This window comes from Bos indicus x Bos taurus, chromosome 23, assembly GCF_003369695.1.
Source record: "Bos indicus x Bos taurus breed Angus x Brahman F1 hybrid chromosome 23, Bos_hybrid_MaternalHap_v2.0, whole genome shotgun sequence".
Classification (NCBI taxonomy): Eukaryota; Metazoa; Chordata; class Mammalia; order Artiodactyla; family Bovidae; genus Bos; species Bos indicus x Bos taurus.
In genome coordinates this window covers 34,158,296-34,176,985 of record NC_040098.1, presented here as the reverse complement: position 1 = coordinate 34,176,985, position 18,690 = coordinate 34,158,296, and the positions used below count along the sequence as shown (strand labels likewise).

At 41.3% G+C, this 18,690-nt stretch overlaps 1 protein-coding gene across 5 annotated transcripts in view; it reads right to left on the bottom strand.

The window, feature by feature from the left end:
- KIAA0319 (KIAA0319 ortholog) overlaps positions 1-18,690 on the bottom strand; it is a 76,219-nt gene that overhangs the window by 40,275 nt on the left and 17,254 nt on the right. For 4 of the 5 annotated variants that reach the window (XM_027524401.1, XM_027524397.1, XM_027524398.1 and 1 more), the window contains one exon: positions 3,815-3,972. In XM_027524401.1, coding sequence (XP_027380202.1) covers positions 3,815-3,869 — 55 coding nt within the window. In that variant the 5' untranslated portion in view covers positions 3,870-3,972. Of the gene's footprint in view, positions 1-3,814; positions 3,973-6,024; positions 6,255-18,690 lie in introns of those variants that run through there. The other variant, XM_027524400.1, reaches the window with a different exon arrangement.

Sequence of the window (18,690 nt, the reverse complement as noted above, 5' to 3'; positions counted from 1 at the left end):
TTCTCCTTTTTTATGTTGTAAAACAAAGCAGATATTGGAATCTAAAAAATGGTGCAAATGAACCTATCTACAAAACAGAGTCATAGATGGAGAAAACAAACACCGTTACTAAGCGGGGGAAGATAGGGAGGGATACACTGAGAGACTGGGGTTGACATATACACAACTAACATATACAAAATAGATAACGATTAAGAACCTACCGTATGGCACAAGGAACTCTACTCAACATTCTCTAACGACCTATGTGGCAATAAAATCTAAAGAAAGAGGGGATATATGTATAACTGGTTCACTCTGCTGTACAGCAGATACTAACACAACATTGTATATCAACTACACTCCAATAACAATTAATTTAAAAAAAAGAAGAATGTTGCCCAGCATTCGGTTCTACAAGGATGAAGTCATTGCCCACTGCAGTCACTGACAGACAGTGTGCCCAGAAAGGAATTCAGGGTGAAAAGCAGGATGAGGCACTCTGTGCTTTGGAAAAACAGGCCCTTAGATAGTTGGACACATGTCTCAGGAAGAATTTTAATGAGCCCAGACTCTTGCATCTTTCCGTACATAGAAAAGCACTAAAATCGTCAGCTGAGATGCCTGTTCCTCGGGACTAGCAGCAGTGGTGTACCAAGAGGTGTGCCTGGCTGCATGCATTCTCTTGCCCCAGATAATATACACACGGGCTTCTTCTCTCAGTTTTTCAGAGCAGTTCCCTCAGAGCTACTGAGATGCCTTTGCCTGGGCTATAGTCCTCAGGAAGGTCCCTGAATAAAACTGAAACCTACAACTCTTGCATGGAGTGTTTTTCTTTCAGTAGACAACTTGTTGTTGATATTTTACCAAAGAGTCTGTCTGTGGTAGATTGGAAATAAAAACAAATTGGTCCCTCATCACATACAGTTCCAGGAATGCGGTTCTGCTGAACTCCGAAGAGCAAAAGATCTTTCTAGTGAGTGCTCATCACTGATCATTCTCTTAATAACTGTTACATTTTTCATAATGACAGTTAGAGATGACTTCTAACTGGAGGTAAGATAAATGGTTAAACACAGTACAAGAATTCAGGTCGTTTGGGACTTCCCTGGCAGTCAGTCTGTTGGCAGGGGCGCAAGTTTGATCCCTGGTCAGGGAGCTAAGACCCAACATGTCTTCCAGCCAAAAAACCAAAACATGAATGAGAAGCAACACTGTAACAAATCCAACACAGACCTTTAAAAAATGGTCCATATCAAAATAAGAATCATTTCTTTTTTTCACCTGTATACACACCATCACCATTATAAATTTTTAAGAACCATTCGGTACCAAATATTGACCCAATAGGAAAGTCTAACTGGTCTCATCCAATAAGAATTAGATGTAAATATGTATCTTTCCCAGTAAATAAGCAGGCAAACTGCTTTACTTCAACTGAAATGATATTTTCCCAAACCAAATCTATTTTTTTTTAAATCTCTTTAATAGTTTTAGCCTTTTATTTTCTAAAGAAAAGCTTAATCTTTTATCAGATATGGAGAGGGGGAAAACACTCTGTGCTGAACATGACAGAACAGTAATTATAATCAAGGTCAAGAGATGATAAAGAGATGAAATAGGTAGATAAATCTACAACTCCCAGCCCTACTCCCAAAAATACTGTCATTGCTTGTAAAGATATCACTGCTGCTGCTGCTAAGTCGCTTCAGTCATGTCCGATTCTGTGCGACCCCATAGTCGGCAGCCCACCAGGCTCCTCTGTCCCTGGGATTCTCCAGGCAAGAACACTGGAGTGGGTTGCCATTTCCTTCTCCAACGCATGAAAGTGAAAAGTGAAAGTGAAGTCATTCAGTCATGTCTGACTCTCTGCGACCCCATGGACTGTAGCCTTCCAGGCTCCTCCGTCCATGGGATTTTCCAGGCAAGAGTACTGGAGTGGGGTGCCATTGCCTTCTCCGAAAGATATCACTACATCCCTTTAAATGAAGCAGCCTTTAAACGAAGGTACTTTAAATGAGGTACTTTGGCCACCTCATGCGAAGAGCTGACTCATTGGAAAAGACTGATGCTGGGAGGGATTGGGGGCAGGAGGAGAAGGGGACGACAGAGGATGAGATGGCTGGATGGCATCACTGACTCGATGGACGTGAGTCTGAGTGAACTCCGGGAGTTGGTGATGGACAGGGAGGCCTGGCGTGCTGCGATTCATGGGGTCGCAAAGAGTTGGACAGGACTGAGCGACTGAACTGAACTTAAACGAAGACCCAAGCTAGAAATTTCTTTCAAACACAAATGGCAGGATACATTTTATTTCCCTTGAACACCTGTTGGGTCACCTCCTTTTGAAAAATATGATTCATAAGAACTATCATGTTTCACTTCTGGCTTTGGACACCAGAAGCTTAAAAGTCAACAGTGAAAATTGTGTCAAAGAAACATTAAACAGGAACAAGGCTGTGACCCTGGAACAAGCAAATTGTTACATGTGGTTGAGAAGTTTAGCAGAAGTCTTCAACACGAAACTTAAAAGCAGTTTTCCCTCAGGCTGGCGGTGGTGGTCTCCATAAGCCTCTAGGGCAGATCATCATTTGGTTCTGCAACAAATCACCTGAATGGGCTGTTTATCTAGATAAATATACTTTAAGAGTGGATCTGAATATTAAACAAAGAAGTTTGAGAAGGTGGGTATCCCGACAACTAAACTATCTATTAGACTCACTCAAGAAAGTTCTTGCAGAGACAGGAGAACACTCACAGGTTTGTTCCCTCTACAAATCCCAGTCCAATCCATGAACACAGTAAGCACTCCACGGGTGTTGACAAATCAGCAAAACCAATGGTTAGCATCTTGTCAAAGGCAGAGGATAGAGAGAAAGGACAGAAAAGCCCTAAACAACATTACTGGGGCTCAGTTAACTCAGGAATTTTGAATAAATGAAAAACACCCCATAAGAAAATGACAAAAAGCTGTGAAAAGGTAGGGATGTGAGAGGGGAAAAAAAAGAGCTCAAACATTAATGACAGCACTTTCCAGAGTACAAGAGTACATCAAGCATGGGATAAAGAATCATTTTGCCTTGTATACTAAGCAGTGGTGAGGTTAATAAGAAGGACATTTGGCATAAGGAGAGTAATATGCAGGAAATGATAAAGCTGTCCTGACTGTAGTATTTCCTCAAGTAGCTCTTGCATGACCTAAAAACTGTGCTTCTTAAAATCTAGATGCTTCAGGCTCCTGAGTCACACCCACGAGGAGTTCTGATTCAGTAGGTCTGGATGGGGCCTAAGAAGACATTTTAACAAGGGTCACTCCCAGGTAAACCTCAGCATGGTTTTACTACACTGTGACAAACCCTGGATATAAAATCAGTTTTCCTAGCCATATCTCCATTCTCAGTCTTCGGTAAGTTTAAAGGGGTCTGGCTGGCTTAGCTGGGGCATGGATCACCAGAGCTGATGCTGACCAAGGATTTTATGCCATGGTGTGTCCACAGTAAGTAAACAGACTATATGAAAATAAAGATTTAAGACAGAAAAAAGCCTGTTATTTGCTTTCTAAAAAAGATCTACTATGCAGTTCTTTGAAATAAATACATGAAGTTTTCCCAGTATATATGAAATGTGATTTTCTTTTTCCCAAAATAGTCATGACAAAAAAGTTAAAAGCCTGTTTCCAGAAACCACTTATGCATGAGGCCTTCCTTTTCATATGTGAAATAAGTCTGCTGGAAAGCAAACACACAGCACCTTCATCTCAGGTTGATCTGAGTTGCTTAAGTCAGAGAGGAAGTTCAAGTGTGAGGCTGGTGTCTCCAGGGTACCGGTTTCCTACCTGTAAAGGTCACCAGCAGCAGCAATGAAGCGAGTTCACCTGTCGGGGGCGCCATTCTGCCTCACACAGCAGGTGCAGGCAGGCTTCGCAGACAGCCCTCAGAGGTCTTTGCTGCGGGCTTCTTTTGTGTTTCTTAGGAGCCAGATTTGGCCTCAGAACTTCAAAGGAAAAACAGAAAAGAGACAGGAAGGAAGAAAAGAATACATAAATGCAGAAGCACACACAGTTATCTCTATCATTTATTCATGGCAAGGGGAAGCCTATCGTGGTAACACCTCAGGGTCATCGTGGGGTTCAGGGCAGGACACCCCTAGATGTGCCACTCTGGCATGTGGATTATTTCAAGATGAAAACAATAAAACCCAAAGGACTCAGGATGATGCTCTGTCCATCCCTCTAACTGCCAAAAAGGCAGAGGACCTGTTCGAGGAAGGCAGCTATCACCATGAATAAATGCAGTATAATATGAGCTAGGTGTGGCAGACATGGAGGAACCTAGCAAAGTCTGCTTGTTAAAACTCCTCTCTGTGTCCCACTATCTTCTTAGGACACGGAAAACATCCATTTCCCAAACATTGGCTCTTTTTTATCTTCCTGTGAATTGCCTTCCTTCCCTTTGAAGTCCCAGATCCCTACCTGCTTCTCCTTGGTCCAGGAGGACAAATATACCTCATTATACCTGACTCTCATTTTATCTGGAATCTCTCACATTATGTGGATTTCTTATTAAATTGCAAATTTAATAGGCAATTAAATTTGGTTTTCTCCTGTTAACCTGCCTTATGTCATTATAACTATTTGACCAAACACACACAGAGGGCCCCTCCTGACAATCATGTCTCAGGCAAACCATCCACCTGAAGTTAGTTTAAACAGAAAGAACAGTTCCTAAGAAGGGGTATAGGGTTTCTCATGCTCTCTCCCCTTATAAGCCCAAACCTAGGAAATAAAAGAGAACTGGGCTCAGAGGCTTGAAAGAAACCAATGCGAAGCCCTCTTTCAGAAATGCTACACCCCCAGTGCACACGACGACACAGAGGCAAGACTGTACAGAAAAAACACAGCTCACTAAAGGCCTTCACAAGTGACTCAGCAGCAATGCACTAAGACTATCAGGAAATTTTAAAATGTCTTAATGTGTATTCACATAGATTTCCTTTTTGTATATGCCCAAGAATGACTCAGGAGAAAAATCTGCCTGAAGCAACCTCCCCAAAATCTCCTTCAGTTGTAGAAACAGTTTACAGGATAAGAAAGGGATGTGCTATGGTATAGACAGGATTTTTTTTTCTTCCTTTGTGGTATTTAAAATAATGATGCATCTCCTAATTGCTAGTATCTTAGATTCAATGATCTAGAGCAATACAAGCATCTTATTTTTGCCTGGCACTTTATTCAATATGATCTTCACAATAACCCAGGTGGCATTATTATCAGTGCTTTAGATAATATGAAGATGATGAAACTGAGGTTCACAAAAGTTCACTGATTTGCTCAAGGGTGAAGAAGAACCAGTACAAGGAAGGTCTGGACTCCAAGTGCTTGTTAATGTAACAAGGCCCCCAGGAACAAGCACAGCTAGATAAGGGCTTCCTAATGAGTGTGCCAGAGCCTTGCCTTGAGCTGCAAATTGATACGCTATGGTCAGCTAGAGTTCAGTTCAAGTTCACACCACTCTCTCCCACCCATCCCTCGTTCCCTTCCCAAGCACATTTACACTCAGGCTTTTGGGAGAGAAAAAGACAGCTTACTTTTCTTCTTCCCGTCCCCTTTCCAGAAGCATCTCATTGAGAAACTTACGAGGGGAACAGGGATGACAAAGAGTGGGACATAATCCAAGGATTGAGGGAGTAGAGGGCATCTAAGCAGTGGACCAGTCTTAGATTTGGGGCAAGAATGAGTTTTATTGAACATCAGAAGCAGCATTGCTGAAAAAGGGCACGACGGACTAGGAGGTCAGAGATTTCCTTACAAGGCGAGCAGGTCCCATTTTCTAGGGTGAGATGCTTGAGCAAATTAAGCTGAGCCGTCCTTAGTTACTCAGTCATGTCCGACTCTTTACGACTCCATGGACTGTAGCCTACCAGGATCTCTGTCCATGGGATTCTCCAGGCAAGAATACTGGAGTGGGTTGCCATGCCCTCCTCCAGGGGATCTTCCCAACCCAGGGATCCAACCCACATCTCCTGCATTGCAGGCGGACTCTTTACCGTCTGAGCCACCAAGGAAGCAAGTTGAGATGGAGGCTTGCAATTGGTGTGTGTGAAGATTCCTTGACAAGCGTCTCCCATATGTGCAGGCGGACTGTGGTTTAGATTTGGGATGTGGACCGGGCCACTGAGGCAGCTGCCTTTTCGTACGTCCTGATATGTGAATTAGCTTTATCGGCGGGTGCTCAGTCACTCAGTTGTGTCCGACTCTGCAACCCCACGGACTGCAGCCCACCAGGCTCTCCTGTCCATGGAATTTTGCAGGCAATTATACTGGAGTGGGTAGTCACTTCCTTCTCCAGGAACTCTTCCTGACCCAGGGGGCGAACCGCGTCTCCTGCGTCTTCAGCATTGGCATGCAGATTCTTTACCACTGAGCCAGAGAGGAAACCAGAAAGGACAAGGAGGCTGTCAATACAGTCAAACCCGGGATCCTATGGAAGAAGGGTTGGGGAACCACTGGACCTTGCTTTGAGTCTTTCTCGAGAAATGATTCAAACCACAGGAAGGCCTTCCACTGAACTGCGGTGATGGCTCTGTCACTGACCACTTGGAACAGGTTGCTGCACAGCCTACAAGCATCACTGGCCAGTGCCCACTGAGAGTCGGGGGCCTCCCTGGCCCCCGTGTTACTGAGCTGAGTCACATCAAAAGACTGGAAAGGAACCACAGTGAAGGTGGCCGTGGCTATATTCAGGAGGTTGTTTCTGTGTGTCAGGATAACAGAGGCCATCAGAACACGAGCTTCCATAAGGTGAAGCAGAGAATGTGAACATTCAGAGTCCCATAAGCTTCAGGCCTAAAAACCCAGAGGAAGACCACCTGCTGGTGCAAACTGTCTGCCACTAATACCTTTCTTTCTCTGAAGCAATGAAAATGTGGTTTGGGATGGGAAGTGGGTAGAAGAAAAGATTGGCCATATCCCGTCTGCAGTGATTGACCATGCCCTAAAAGGCAGGAGAGCAACTGGTCCTCCAGCGATGGCATTCAGCCTCCTGCCAAGACACTGCCCAGAAGAGCAGAGTTGCTATCAGCCAGGGGCAGTTGGCTGAGAACCCCATGGATCAAGACCAGGCCCCTGACGTACCATAGGATAACTTCAGCCAAATTAATAAAAGGTGAATCTCTGGGCAGACATTGCTCCAAAGGCACACAGCCTGGTAAACGGGCCATGGACCAAATTTCCAACTCCTCTGGCAGATGCCCTTGTGCAACGTTCCTTGAAAACTATATCCTACGTGGAAAGCTCTGGAAAGCAATTATCTTAGAGCCAACTTATAGTGCTCAGCAACAGTCAGATCAGATCAGATCAGTCGCTCAGTCGTGTCCGACTCTTTGCGACCCCATGAATCGCAGCACGCCAGGCCTCCCTGTCCATCACCAACTCCCAGAGTTCACTGAGACTCACGTCCATCGAGTCAGTGATGCCATCCAGCCATCTCGCCCTCTGTCATCCCCTTCTCCTCCTGCCCCCAATCCCTCCCAGCATCAGAGTCTTTTCCAATGAGTCAACTCTTCGCATGAGGTGGCCAAAGTACTGGAGTTTCAGCAACAGTAAGCATCTCCTTTTGTCAACACCTGACCTGCCTCTTGAGAAATCTGTATGCAGATCAGGAAGGAAGAGTTAGAACTGGACTTGGAACAACAGACTGGTTCCAAAAAGGGAAAGGAGCACATCAAGGCTGTACATTGTCATCCTGCTTATTTAACTTCTATGCAGAGTACATCATGTGAAATGCTGAGCTGGATGAAGTACAAGTTGGAATCAAGATTGCCGGGAGAAATATCAATAACCTCAAATATGCAGATGACACCACCCTTATGGCAGAAAGCAAAGAAGAATTAAAGAGCCTCTTGATGAAAGTGAAAGAGGAGAGTGAAAAAGCTGGCTTAAAACTCAACATTCAAAAAACTAAGATCATGGCATCTGGTCCCATCACTTCTTGGCAAATAGATGGGGAAACAGTGGAAACGGGGGCAGACTTTATTTTTGGGGGGCTCCAAAATCACTGCGGATGGTGACTACAGTCATGAAATTAAAAGACGCTTACTCCTTGGAAGGAAAGTTATGACCAACTAGACAGCACATTAAAAAGCAGAGACATTACTTTGCTGACAAAGGTCCATCTAGTCAAAGCTATGGTTTTTCCAGTGGTCATGTATGGATGTGAGAGTTGGACTATAAAGAAAGCTGAGCACCAAAGAATTGATGCTTTTCAACTGTGGTGTTGGAGAAAACTCTTGAGAGTCCTTTGGACTTCAAGGAGATCCAACCAGTCCATCCTAAAGGAAATCAGTCCTGAATATTCATTGGAAGGACTGATGCTGAAATTGAAACTCCAATACTTTGGCCACCTGATGTAAAGAACAGACTCACTGGGGAAGGCCCTGATGCTGGGAAAGATTGAAGGCAGGAGGAGAAGGGGACGACAGAGGATGAGATGGATGGATGGCATCACTGACTCAATGGACATGAGTTTGAGTAAACTCCAGGAGTTGGGGATGGACAGGGAGGCCTGGCATGCTGCAGTCCATGGGGTTGCAAAGAGTTGAACACAGCTAAGCAACTGAACTGAACTGACTGTCAACACTGTCTATGAGGTTCCTTCAGCACATTAATATAAGCAAACAATGGATCTCCATTTCCTCAACATGTAAAGGCATACGGACTTCATGGTATCAAGTCTTCTCTGCTCTAACAATTTGCAGGTTTTGCAGGTATTCTTGATATTTCTGGCCTGATCTTGTTCTTTAAATATATATATAGCACCTCATGGATTAAATCATATTTTGACATGTATTTTCCCCTTTGATCCCTATAACTACTCTCTCTGAGATAGGAGGTTTTATTATCCCCACTTTACACAAAAGGAAACTGAGTTTTGGGGTCAGTCTTGAGACTTTAGATCTCAAACCTGCCCTGTAGCTGCCCCAGTCCTCCTCTATGGTTTCAGAAAGTAAGAACATTCTACTCTGGGTGACTGAAGAAGCCCTCTTTTACTTATTATTCAATCTCGGAACTGCTGGATTCTCTTGATAGAGTCTTGCCCTCTCAGCTGCTTGCCTTGCCTTCCTGTGGTTTTATGTTCTCATTAAACGAAAGAAAAGTATTGAAGAATTCACAGAGAAAGCCTCACTAGCTTCCTAAAAATTTCAATCAAAGGCAGCGTTGAATCTGAGCAGTAAAATAGGGCTTTTAAAATAAGGCTTAACAAGTTCAAAAGGCTATAAATAGTACAAATACATAGATCCTTACATAAACTCTGCATGGATCAACTTTATATATGTGAAGATCTGAAAGAAATGCCCCTCCAAGGTGAAAACTGGTGAGAATAATTTTTATTTCTTCCTTTTGATGATTTCTTGTCTATTCCTTTCTTCCTTCCTCTCTTATCTGTAAATTCTATTTTTTCATACACTAAATACATCTTTCCTTTGTATTAATAAAATACAATTGTATTTTCAGTTTTAAAGAAGGCTTAGGGGACTTCCCTTGTGATCCAGTGGCTAAGACTCTACACTCCCAGTGCAGGGGGCTTGGGTTCAATCCGTGGTCAGGGAACTAGATACCACATGTAGCAATCAAGAGTTCACATACTGTAACTAAGACCCAGCACAGCCAAATAAATAGACAAATATATATTTTTTTAAATTTCAAAAATAAAGCAAGCTTTGGTTGTAACACAGCATTTTTTTTTAAGTTACCAACATGTATGTAAAGGCTATTTCTGATTCTTGATGCTTCTGGCCTGATTTTGTTCATAAGTGTCACCCTATCTCTGAGCTTCCTGCCAAGCATAACCATCCCAGAAGCCTCACACCAACTGTCCTTTCTCTTTGGATGATAGTGATGACATCACTGACTCAGAGATGATCTAAAGCTCAGGGATGGGGTCAGAGAGTGAATGAGCTGTAGCAATGGAGTGAGATCAGAGAGAGCTCTGAGAAATGTATTCAGCAAGAAATGATGGACCACATCTCGTCCTGGCCCAGGAAGGGAGGAGGGTCAAGGAAGCAGGAAGAGTGAGGCTCAAAGGTTGCTGCTGTCTGTTCAGTAAGTGTCCTCCCCTTCTTCCCTGGTAACAAGATAATTATTTGGGACACAAAGGGTATCCAGTTAAAAGACTATTTCCCAACACCCCCAGCAGCACCGTGGGGTTACAAGTGATTAAGCTCTGGTCAGTGAGATATTAATATAAAGGAATTGTTGGCAAGGACTTCCAGAAAAAGCTCCTTTTGCCCTCCTCCTCTTTTCTCCTGATAGCTGGAAGAGGACCTGAGGGCTAACGCCCCAGCAGCCGTCTACATCCACGTAGAGGCCCTGAGGAGGCGAGCCAGGTCTAGAAAGATCAAAGGTCCCTGATGATATGGAGCTGATGTATTGATCCTCAACTGCCAACCTGTGAGTTTTTCTGAGGAGGAAATAAACTTTTACCTCATTTAAGCCACTGCTTACATTGCACTTTCCATTATATGGCACCAGGTGCCATTTTAATCTATAAGTGACATTACTTATGGATTATTTTTTTTTCAGCTTATGGATTGTAAAATACTTAGGCTCAGGTAAGCTCAGTTGCTTCATGGGGATTTCAAATACTATAAAAGGCCAAACCTTTATATAGTAATTAAAAAACATTTTTTTTTTTTGGCCACACTGCATGGCATATGAGATCTTAGTTCCATGACCAGGGATCAAACCTTGAGAGGGTAACAGGCAGGAAGGCCAGGGGTCTCCAAACGGAGGAAAGAGCCTGCAACTGTCAGACATTTTTATCTCTTAAGTGGCAGGAGGAAACAAGCGATATTTTTTCCTTCTCTATACAAATTTAAAAGGAGGTTTCTCTTAAAATGCTGTGTTACCATAATGACACCTGGTTTCACCTGAAGTTAACCAATACCTTTTTCTTATGGAAATGTTTGTCTTAAGCTATGCTAATGTACTATGCATTTACCCCCAAACTCCGTCTTCAAGTCCGTTCCGCCTCTTGGCTCAGAACCTACTTGACAAACCAATATGTTAGACTCAGATATTGTTCCCCTAATCTATGTAAATGAAACTATTTGTATGGTGGTCTGCCCTTCTTCAAGATTCAAGTTCATCATTTTATGGCCCAGGATAAATCATTTGGTGCCGAGATTATCCCAAAATGCATCTTATGGGTGAGGGGCCTGGTACCATTCTAAATTTTAAGACATTCCTTTCTTTCATTAACAGACTGCTCTTGACTATATAACATCCAGCTGAAGACTAGCAGGAGGGTGCTCTTTCTGCCCCCTTCTGATGCCTATGTCAGAAGCTTTCTCTATCTCCTTTATACTTTAATAAAACTTTATTACACAAAAGCTCTGAGTGATCAAGCCTCATCTCTGGCCCCGGATTGAATTCATCTCCTCCGGGGGCCAAGAATCCCGGTGTGTTTGCGTGATTCAACAACAATCTTTCAACCTGCAGCCCCTGCAACTGGAAGCATGGAGTCTTAACCACTGGACCACCAGGGAAGTCCAATAACTTAATCATTTTTAAAGTGGCAGATATGCCCATGAAATCTGAAACCATTTATATGAGAGGCAGCATACACTTCCTTATAGGATTAATTAATTTTTCATGTATATTTTCTCTCTAATAAACTATAAACTTCTTGAGGAAAGATCATCAATCTTAAAACACAGCTTGACTATATTTTGACTTCAAGTTTACTAATTTCTCATCTACAACATTAACAATTTTAGGTTTTAAAAAAGCTAATGTTTGGAATCATGCTGTAATGTATAGAAATATCAATCACTATGTTGTACACCACATTTAAAATAGTACTGGAGGTTAATAATACTTCAAAAACCAAAGGCATAGGAAAAAAGGTCAGATCTGTGGTCACCAGAGGCAGGGGTTGGGAGGGGCAACTGCTTGAAGGTGGTCAAAAGGTATAAACTTCCAGTTATAAGAAACATCTTAAGTTCTTGGGACATAATGTACACGTGATTAATATAATTTACTCTGCTGTATATTATATGTGAAAGCTGTTAAGAGAGTAAATCATAAGACTTCTTATTACAAGGGCTTCCCTGGTGGCTCAAATGGTAAAGCGTTTTCCTGTAATGTGGGAGACCTGGGTTTGATCCCTGGGTTGGGAAGATCTCCTGGAGAAGGAAATGGCAACCCACTCCAGTACCCTGGCCTGGAGAATCCCATGGATGGAGGAGCCTGGTAGGCTACAGTCCATGGGGTCGCTAAGAGTTGGACACGACTGAGCAACTTCACTGGTTCACTGGTTCTCATTACAAAGGGAAAAACATTTTTTTTCCTTTTCTTGTGTGTCTGTATGAGATGATGGATGGTTACGAAATTTACTGTGATTATCACTTCATGGCGTCTGAAATTCAAATCATGCTGTACACTTAACTTATATAGTGCTATATGTCAATATATCTCAATAAAACTAGAAGAAAAAACAAAAAAAAAGAATGTAAAAGAAAAAATAAAAGAGCTAATATTTAATGCATTTTAAATAAAAATGTTTCTTTAGGTGAAAACTAGGTAAAGTGACAGATGATTTAAAAATTGCTCGCATGCATAACAAGTAACTTTTCAATTTCAACTGTGAACATAGAAGATACATTTGAAAATGTTTATTTTCAAACCTCAAGGAGCAAATGATTTTTTAAAAAATAGAAAATTAAGTTGCATGCAATTTCTCTTAAAATTTTACCATTAACAACAACCAGTTAGAATAAGAAATGAAAGAAAACAACAACAAAAAGGAATATAATAAAAAAGAATAGCAAACAACAACAAAAAATAATGAAGACCTAAGAATGAATTTACAAGATACTTGCCTATTTTAAGACAACTTTAAATTCTGGTGAGAAATACAAAAAAAAGCTTAAATAGACAAAAATATGAATAAATTATTCTTGGACAAAACGATATCAGAAATATGATCATTTTTCCCAAATTGACAAGTACATTTCTATGTTCCTAATAAAAACAGTGAATTTTTTTTAATAAAATAGAAATTTATTTGGGCAAATGCAAAACTAGACAAAGATGATTCCTCAGATCACATGGAAGAATCAGTAAGAAGAGAAGAGAACTAAGGGGAAGCTAGTCCTACCAGACAGCAAAACATATTATAAAGTAAGAATCATTTAAATGGGACAGTACAGGTATAAAAATAGATCACTGAATGGACAGATATTCAAAAAATGAATCCAAATATTTAAAAGATTATAGGACATGATTAAAAATGCCATCTCAATCAGTGGAGGGGGTAGATTATTAAATAAATGATACTGAAAAATGGAGAGCCTTTTGAAAAAAAGTAAGTTGTATCCCTACCTCATATGTCATACCCAGATAAATTCCTAATGTATAAATAAGACCATAAAGGCACTATAAGAAACTGTGAGGTTGGTTTTTGACAAGGATGCCAGGACAATTCAATGGGGCAGAGACCAATACATATATATTTTTTTTTTCTATTATCTCATATAATGTATATGGGGTTTCTTTTTGAAACAGTAAATTCATAAGTTCTAAAAGATACTGTGGTGATGGTTGCCCAAGTCTGTGAATATACTAAAAGCCACTAAATTCTACAACTTAAATAGGTGAATTGTATGATATGTGAACTGTATCTTAAAGCTGTTTTTTTTTTAAATGAAAAGAAACTATGGGAGATTGTATTTGTAATCTCTGAGTGGGGAAGGCTTAGGTATGAAATGAACTCAGAAATCATTATAGAAAACAGGAATAAATCATGTACTATGCTCTTTGAGATTGCGACCCCATAGACTATGGCCCACCAGGCTCCTCTTGCCCATGGAATTTTTCAGGCAAGAATACTGGAGTGGGTTGCCATTTTCGTCCTTCAGGGAATCTTCCTAATCCAGGGATGGAACTCATTTCTTGCATCTTCTGCATTGGCAGGCAGATTCTTCACCGCTAGTGCCACCTGGGAAGCCTGAAAAAATCATGTCCACTAACAAAAAAAATGGATAAATAAAGTTTTTCATGGAAGGAATACCATTTCTAAAGTCAAACTGTCAACAACATGAGAAATGCTGGGCTGGATGAAGCACAAGCTGGAATCAAGATTGCTGGGAGAAATATCAATAACTGCAGATATGCAGATGACACCACCCTTACAGCAGAAGGCAAAGAAGAACTAAAGAGCCTCTTGATGAAAGTAAAACAGGAGAGTGAAAAAGCTGGCTTAAAGCTCAATATTCAGAAAACTAAGATCATGGCATCTGGTCCCATCACTTCATGGCAAAGAAATGGTGACAGACTTTATTTTTGGGGGCTCCAAAATCACTGCAGATGGTGACTGCAGCCATGAAAATAAAAGACGCTTGCTCCTTGGAAGAAAAGTTATGACCAACCTAGACAGCATATTAAAAAACAAAAACATTACTTTGCCAACAATAGTCTATCTAGTCAAGGCTATGATTGTTCCAGTAGTCATGTATGGCTGTGAGAGTTGGGCTATAAAGAAAGCTGAGAATTGATGCTTTTGAACTGTGGTGTTGGAGAAGACTCTTGAGAGTCCCTTGGACTGCAAGGAGATCCAACCAGTCCATTCTAAAGGAGATCAGTCCTGAGTGTTCACTGGAGAACTGATGTGGAAGCTGAAACTCCAATACTTTGGCCACCTGATGTGAAGAACTGACTCCTTGGAAAAGACCCTGATGCTGGGAAAGACTGAGGGCGGGAGGAGAAGGGGACGACAGAGGATGAGATGGTTGGATGGCATCACTGACTCAATGAACATGAGTTTGAGTAAACTCCGGGAGTTGGTGAGGGACAGGGAGGCCTGGCGTGCTGCAGTCCATGGGGTCACAAAGAGTCGGACACAACTGAGCAACTGAACTGAACAGAACTGAAGTGGGAAAAATATTTACAGCTTACATCACAAAGATAATTTCCCTAACACATAAAGTGTCCTCTAATAGAAAAGTCCATCAATAGATACAACATTGAAAATTTTAAATGCATTTTAAATACCTCAAAAGATACTCAATTTCATTCATAAGAAGAGGAATACAAATTAAAGCTAAGAGATACCATTCTTTCATCTATGAGACTGTCACATATGGAAAAACATTCATACTTCACGGTGTGGGTGAGAGTTTGGCTCATTCTTACTGATGGGAATGTAAACCAGCACAATCTCTATGGAGGGCAAAGTGACACCAAGCACATTTCAGCAGCTCCACTTCCAGGAATTTATTCTACAGAATATACATAACCACTCATGAAATCATATGCACACTAGTGTATTGCTGGGGTAAATATCGGTATTAACAAACAGACTGGAAACAACCAAACTTTCATCAGCGGGGAAGTAGTTAATCAAATTAAGGCTGCCCATACCCCGAAATTCTCTGCATTTGTGAAGAAGAAAGAGGGACGCTCTCCACATGCTGGTAATATACCAAGACCTAACATTACATGACAGAAGCAACTTGCAGAATGGTATAAATGGTAGTCACATTTGGGGGAAAAGAGAATGGGCTGCAGAAAAACATAAATATGAACTTGCTTGAAAATGCACTATCTCTAGAAGAACACAACCAAGAAACCGTTATTAATACCTGATGATGAGACAGGGAGCAGGAAGAGAGAGTTTTTTGCAACAAGCAGTCTTTTGTGCCTCTTGAGTCACGTGAATATCTTCAATATTTTACACGTAAATAAATAAGGTTCATATTCTTGCCATTGTGCTCGGTCTGGAGGCTTAGATCTACTGAGCATCAAGAACAACACAAGAGGTTCCATGCAGGAAAGGAACCTGGGCGTGTAACCCAGAGGGGGATGGGCTATGAGAAAGGCAGCCAGATTTAACGAAAACAGACACAGGATTCCCAATCGAATGTGAATTTCAGATAAATAACAAATAATTTTTATTATGCAATATTTGGGACATGTCTACACTGTGTTTTGTCAGGCAGCTCAATCTATGAGAAAATGCCTGGGCTTTCCTGGGCAGCTACTTAGAACTACAACTAGTATACATCTCTGCTCAGAAGGTCTATACATACAACACTATGGAGAGAAAGAGCTGACATTTATACTTCACCTTAGAAGAAACTGTCTGACCCAGATTCAGACAGTATGCTGACTCCCCATGGATCTGTGAAGTCATTTAAGGTAAGCATGAACAACTTGTTAAGACCACAAGGAGTTACCATCATTTCAGGCAAAGAGGCTTCCCTGGGTGGCTCAGATGGTTAAGAATCTACCTGCAATGCAAAAGACCCAGGTTCGATCCCTGGGTTAGGAAGATGCCCTGGCGAAGGAAATGGCAACCCACTTCAGTATTCTTGCCTGGAAAATCGAGGCATGGACAGAGGAGCCTGGTGGGCTACAGTCCATAGGATCATAAAGAGTCGGACATGACTGAGTGACTAACACTTCACTTTCAGGGAAACAAACCAAAGTGAGGGGAAGACCTAGTAAACAAGTCACTGAAATTGGGGCTGTATTCATATTTTAATTTGCGACTGTTAAACTCAGTAATCTCTATTTCAGAGAGAGAGAATTACCATGGTTCTCTGTGACAAATTACTTTTCATAGTCAGCTGACAGATTTCATCTCAGCTGGAGCTGAGTGTATGAAAAAGAGAAAGAAAGAAATCCTGTATGTGACAGCCAAAATCCGACATATCTGACATTTGCTTCCTAACTGCCTTGTTTTGTGGTAAGGTTTGCCCAGAACGATGCTATGGAGAATAGCAGGAAATATATTATTCATATATTTCTCTTTCCATTTCACTGCAGTTCACTTTTCATCTTAGAAAAACTCACTGTAGTAGCTGTGACCAATGAACTCAGTTCAACCAAGTAGGAACCACCTCCTGGCCCATGGCAGATCTCCTAGGATGATGGTGATTACGTGTATGCTATTGGGTAGGCCAAAGAGTTTACCTGGGTTTTTCCAGAAGATGGTATGGAAAAACTTGAACAAACTTTTTGGCCAACCCAATACATAGACTGGTTCAAATGCTGACTGGAGCCAGTGTTACAAACTCCTGAAATATGCCAGGATAAACACCCTGGGAGAGGAGAGAAAACTCATCACAAGACCCTCCATGTCCCGCTCTTCCCAGTCTCCTTTCCAACGTCCACAACATCCTCTACCCTGCCTATATCCAGTTGAAAAATCAGTTTCTTCAAAGAAGCCTTCCTCAAAACCAGAATTGAAAGAGACACATGTACCCCAATGTTCATCGCAGCACTGTTTATAATAGCCAGGACATGGAAGCAATCTAAATGTCCATCAGCAGACAAATGGATAAGAACGCTGTGGTACATATACACAATGGAATATTATTCAGACATTAAAAAGAATACATTTGAATCAGTTCTACTAAGGTGGATGAAACTGGAGCCTATTATACAGAGTGAAGTATGCCAGAAAGAAAAACACCAATACAGTATACTAACGCATATATATGGAATTTAGAAAGATGGTAACAATAACCCTGTACGCGAGACAGCAAAAGAGACACAGATGTATAGAACAGTCTTTTGGACTCTGTGGGAGAGGTAGAGGGTGGGATGATTTGGGAGAATGGCATTGAAACATGTATAATATCATATGTGAAACAAATCGCCAGTCCAGGTTCGATGCATGATACTGGGTGCTTGGGGCTGGTGCACTGGGATGACCCAGAGGGATGGGATGGGGAGGGAGGTGGGAGGGGGGTTCAGGATGGGTAACACATGTACACTTATGGGGTGGATTCAAGTCAATGTATGGCAAAACCAATACAATATTGTAAAGTAAAAAAAAATAATAAAAATAATAAAATAAAAAAGAAGCCTTCCTCAGCTTCCTGAACATAACCTCCAAGCTGAAGTCACTGTTCCCTCCTCTCAGGACATGTTCCAAGACTAGATTATCATCACAAGTAAACATTGTATAAAGTACAATTAACCTCTGTAAAAATTCCCATTTATTTCATACTGTCCCTGGCACTCATTTTAATCCTCTGAAATCCCTCCAATTGCATATTATCATCCAATGAAATCAAGGCTCAGAAAAACTAAAATGCCCAAGAACTGGAACCCAATCCAAGTGTGTCAGACACCACAGAATATGTTTTTGCCACTATTCTATATTGCCTTATGAGTTTCTCCATTAAAAAAAAAAAAACCTAATTGGGTTTTCTTCTAATGTATAAAAGCAATAATATCCAATATTAGGGTACAGGTAAATATAATTGTATATCCTATGGATATATAATACCCATGTATTAGTGCTATGAGGCCCATGGTCCAGTATTACCAATTCATGAAAGATGCATATTTTAAAAAGAAAATACATGGGGAAAGTCTAGATTTCTATGTCTAGCAAAACAGCAACACATACAACATTGAGATTTCTGGGGGAAAATACAACAGACACTTTTCAAATATATAACTGCACTCACAAGGAAATAAGGGAAATCCACTAAGGCTGAAAATGAACAGAAAGCTGGAAGTTGACGCTGAGCTTGTAGTTGCCTGAGATATGTGTTCATTTCTAGAACATAGAGACAGGAGTCTAATGGCTACAATACAGAAGTTGGAACCTTGGGTGCATTCAAGATGAGGGGTTGGAACTAAGGTGCCTTGGAAAACCAGGAACCTTTAAGAGATGCATCCTTGTGGGTGAAAGGATG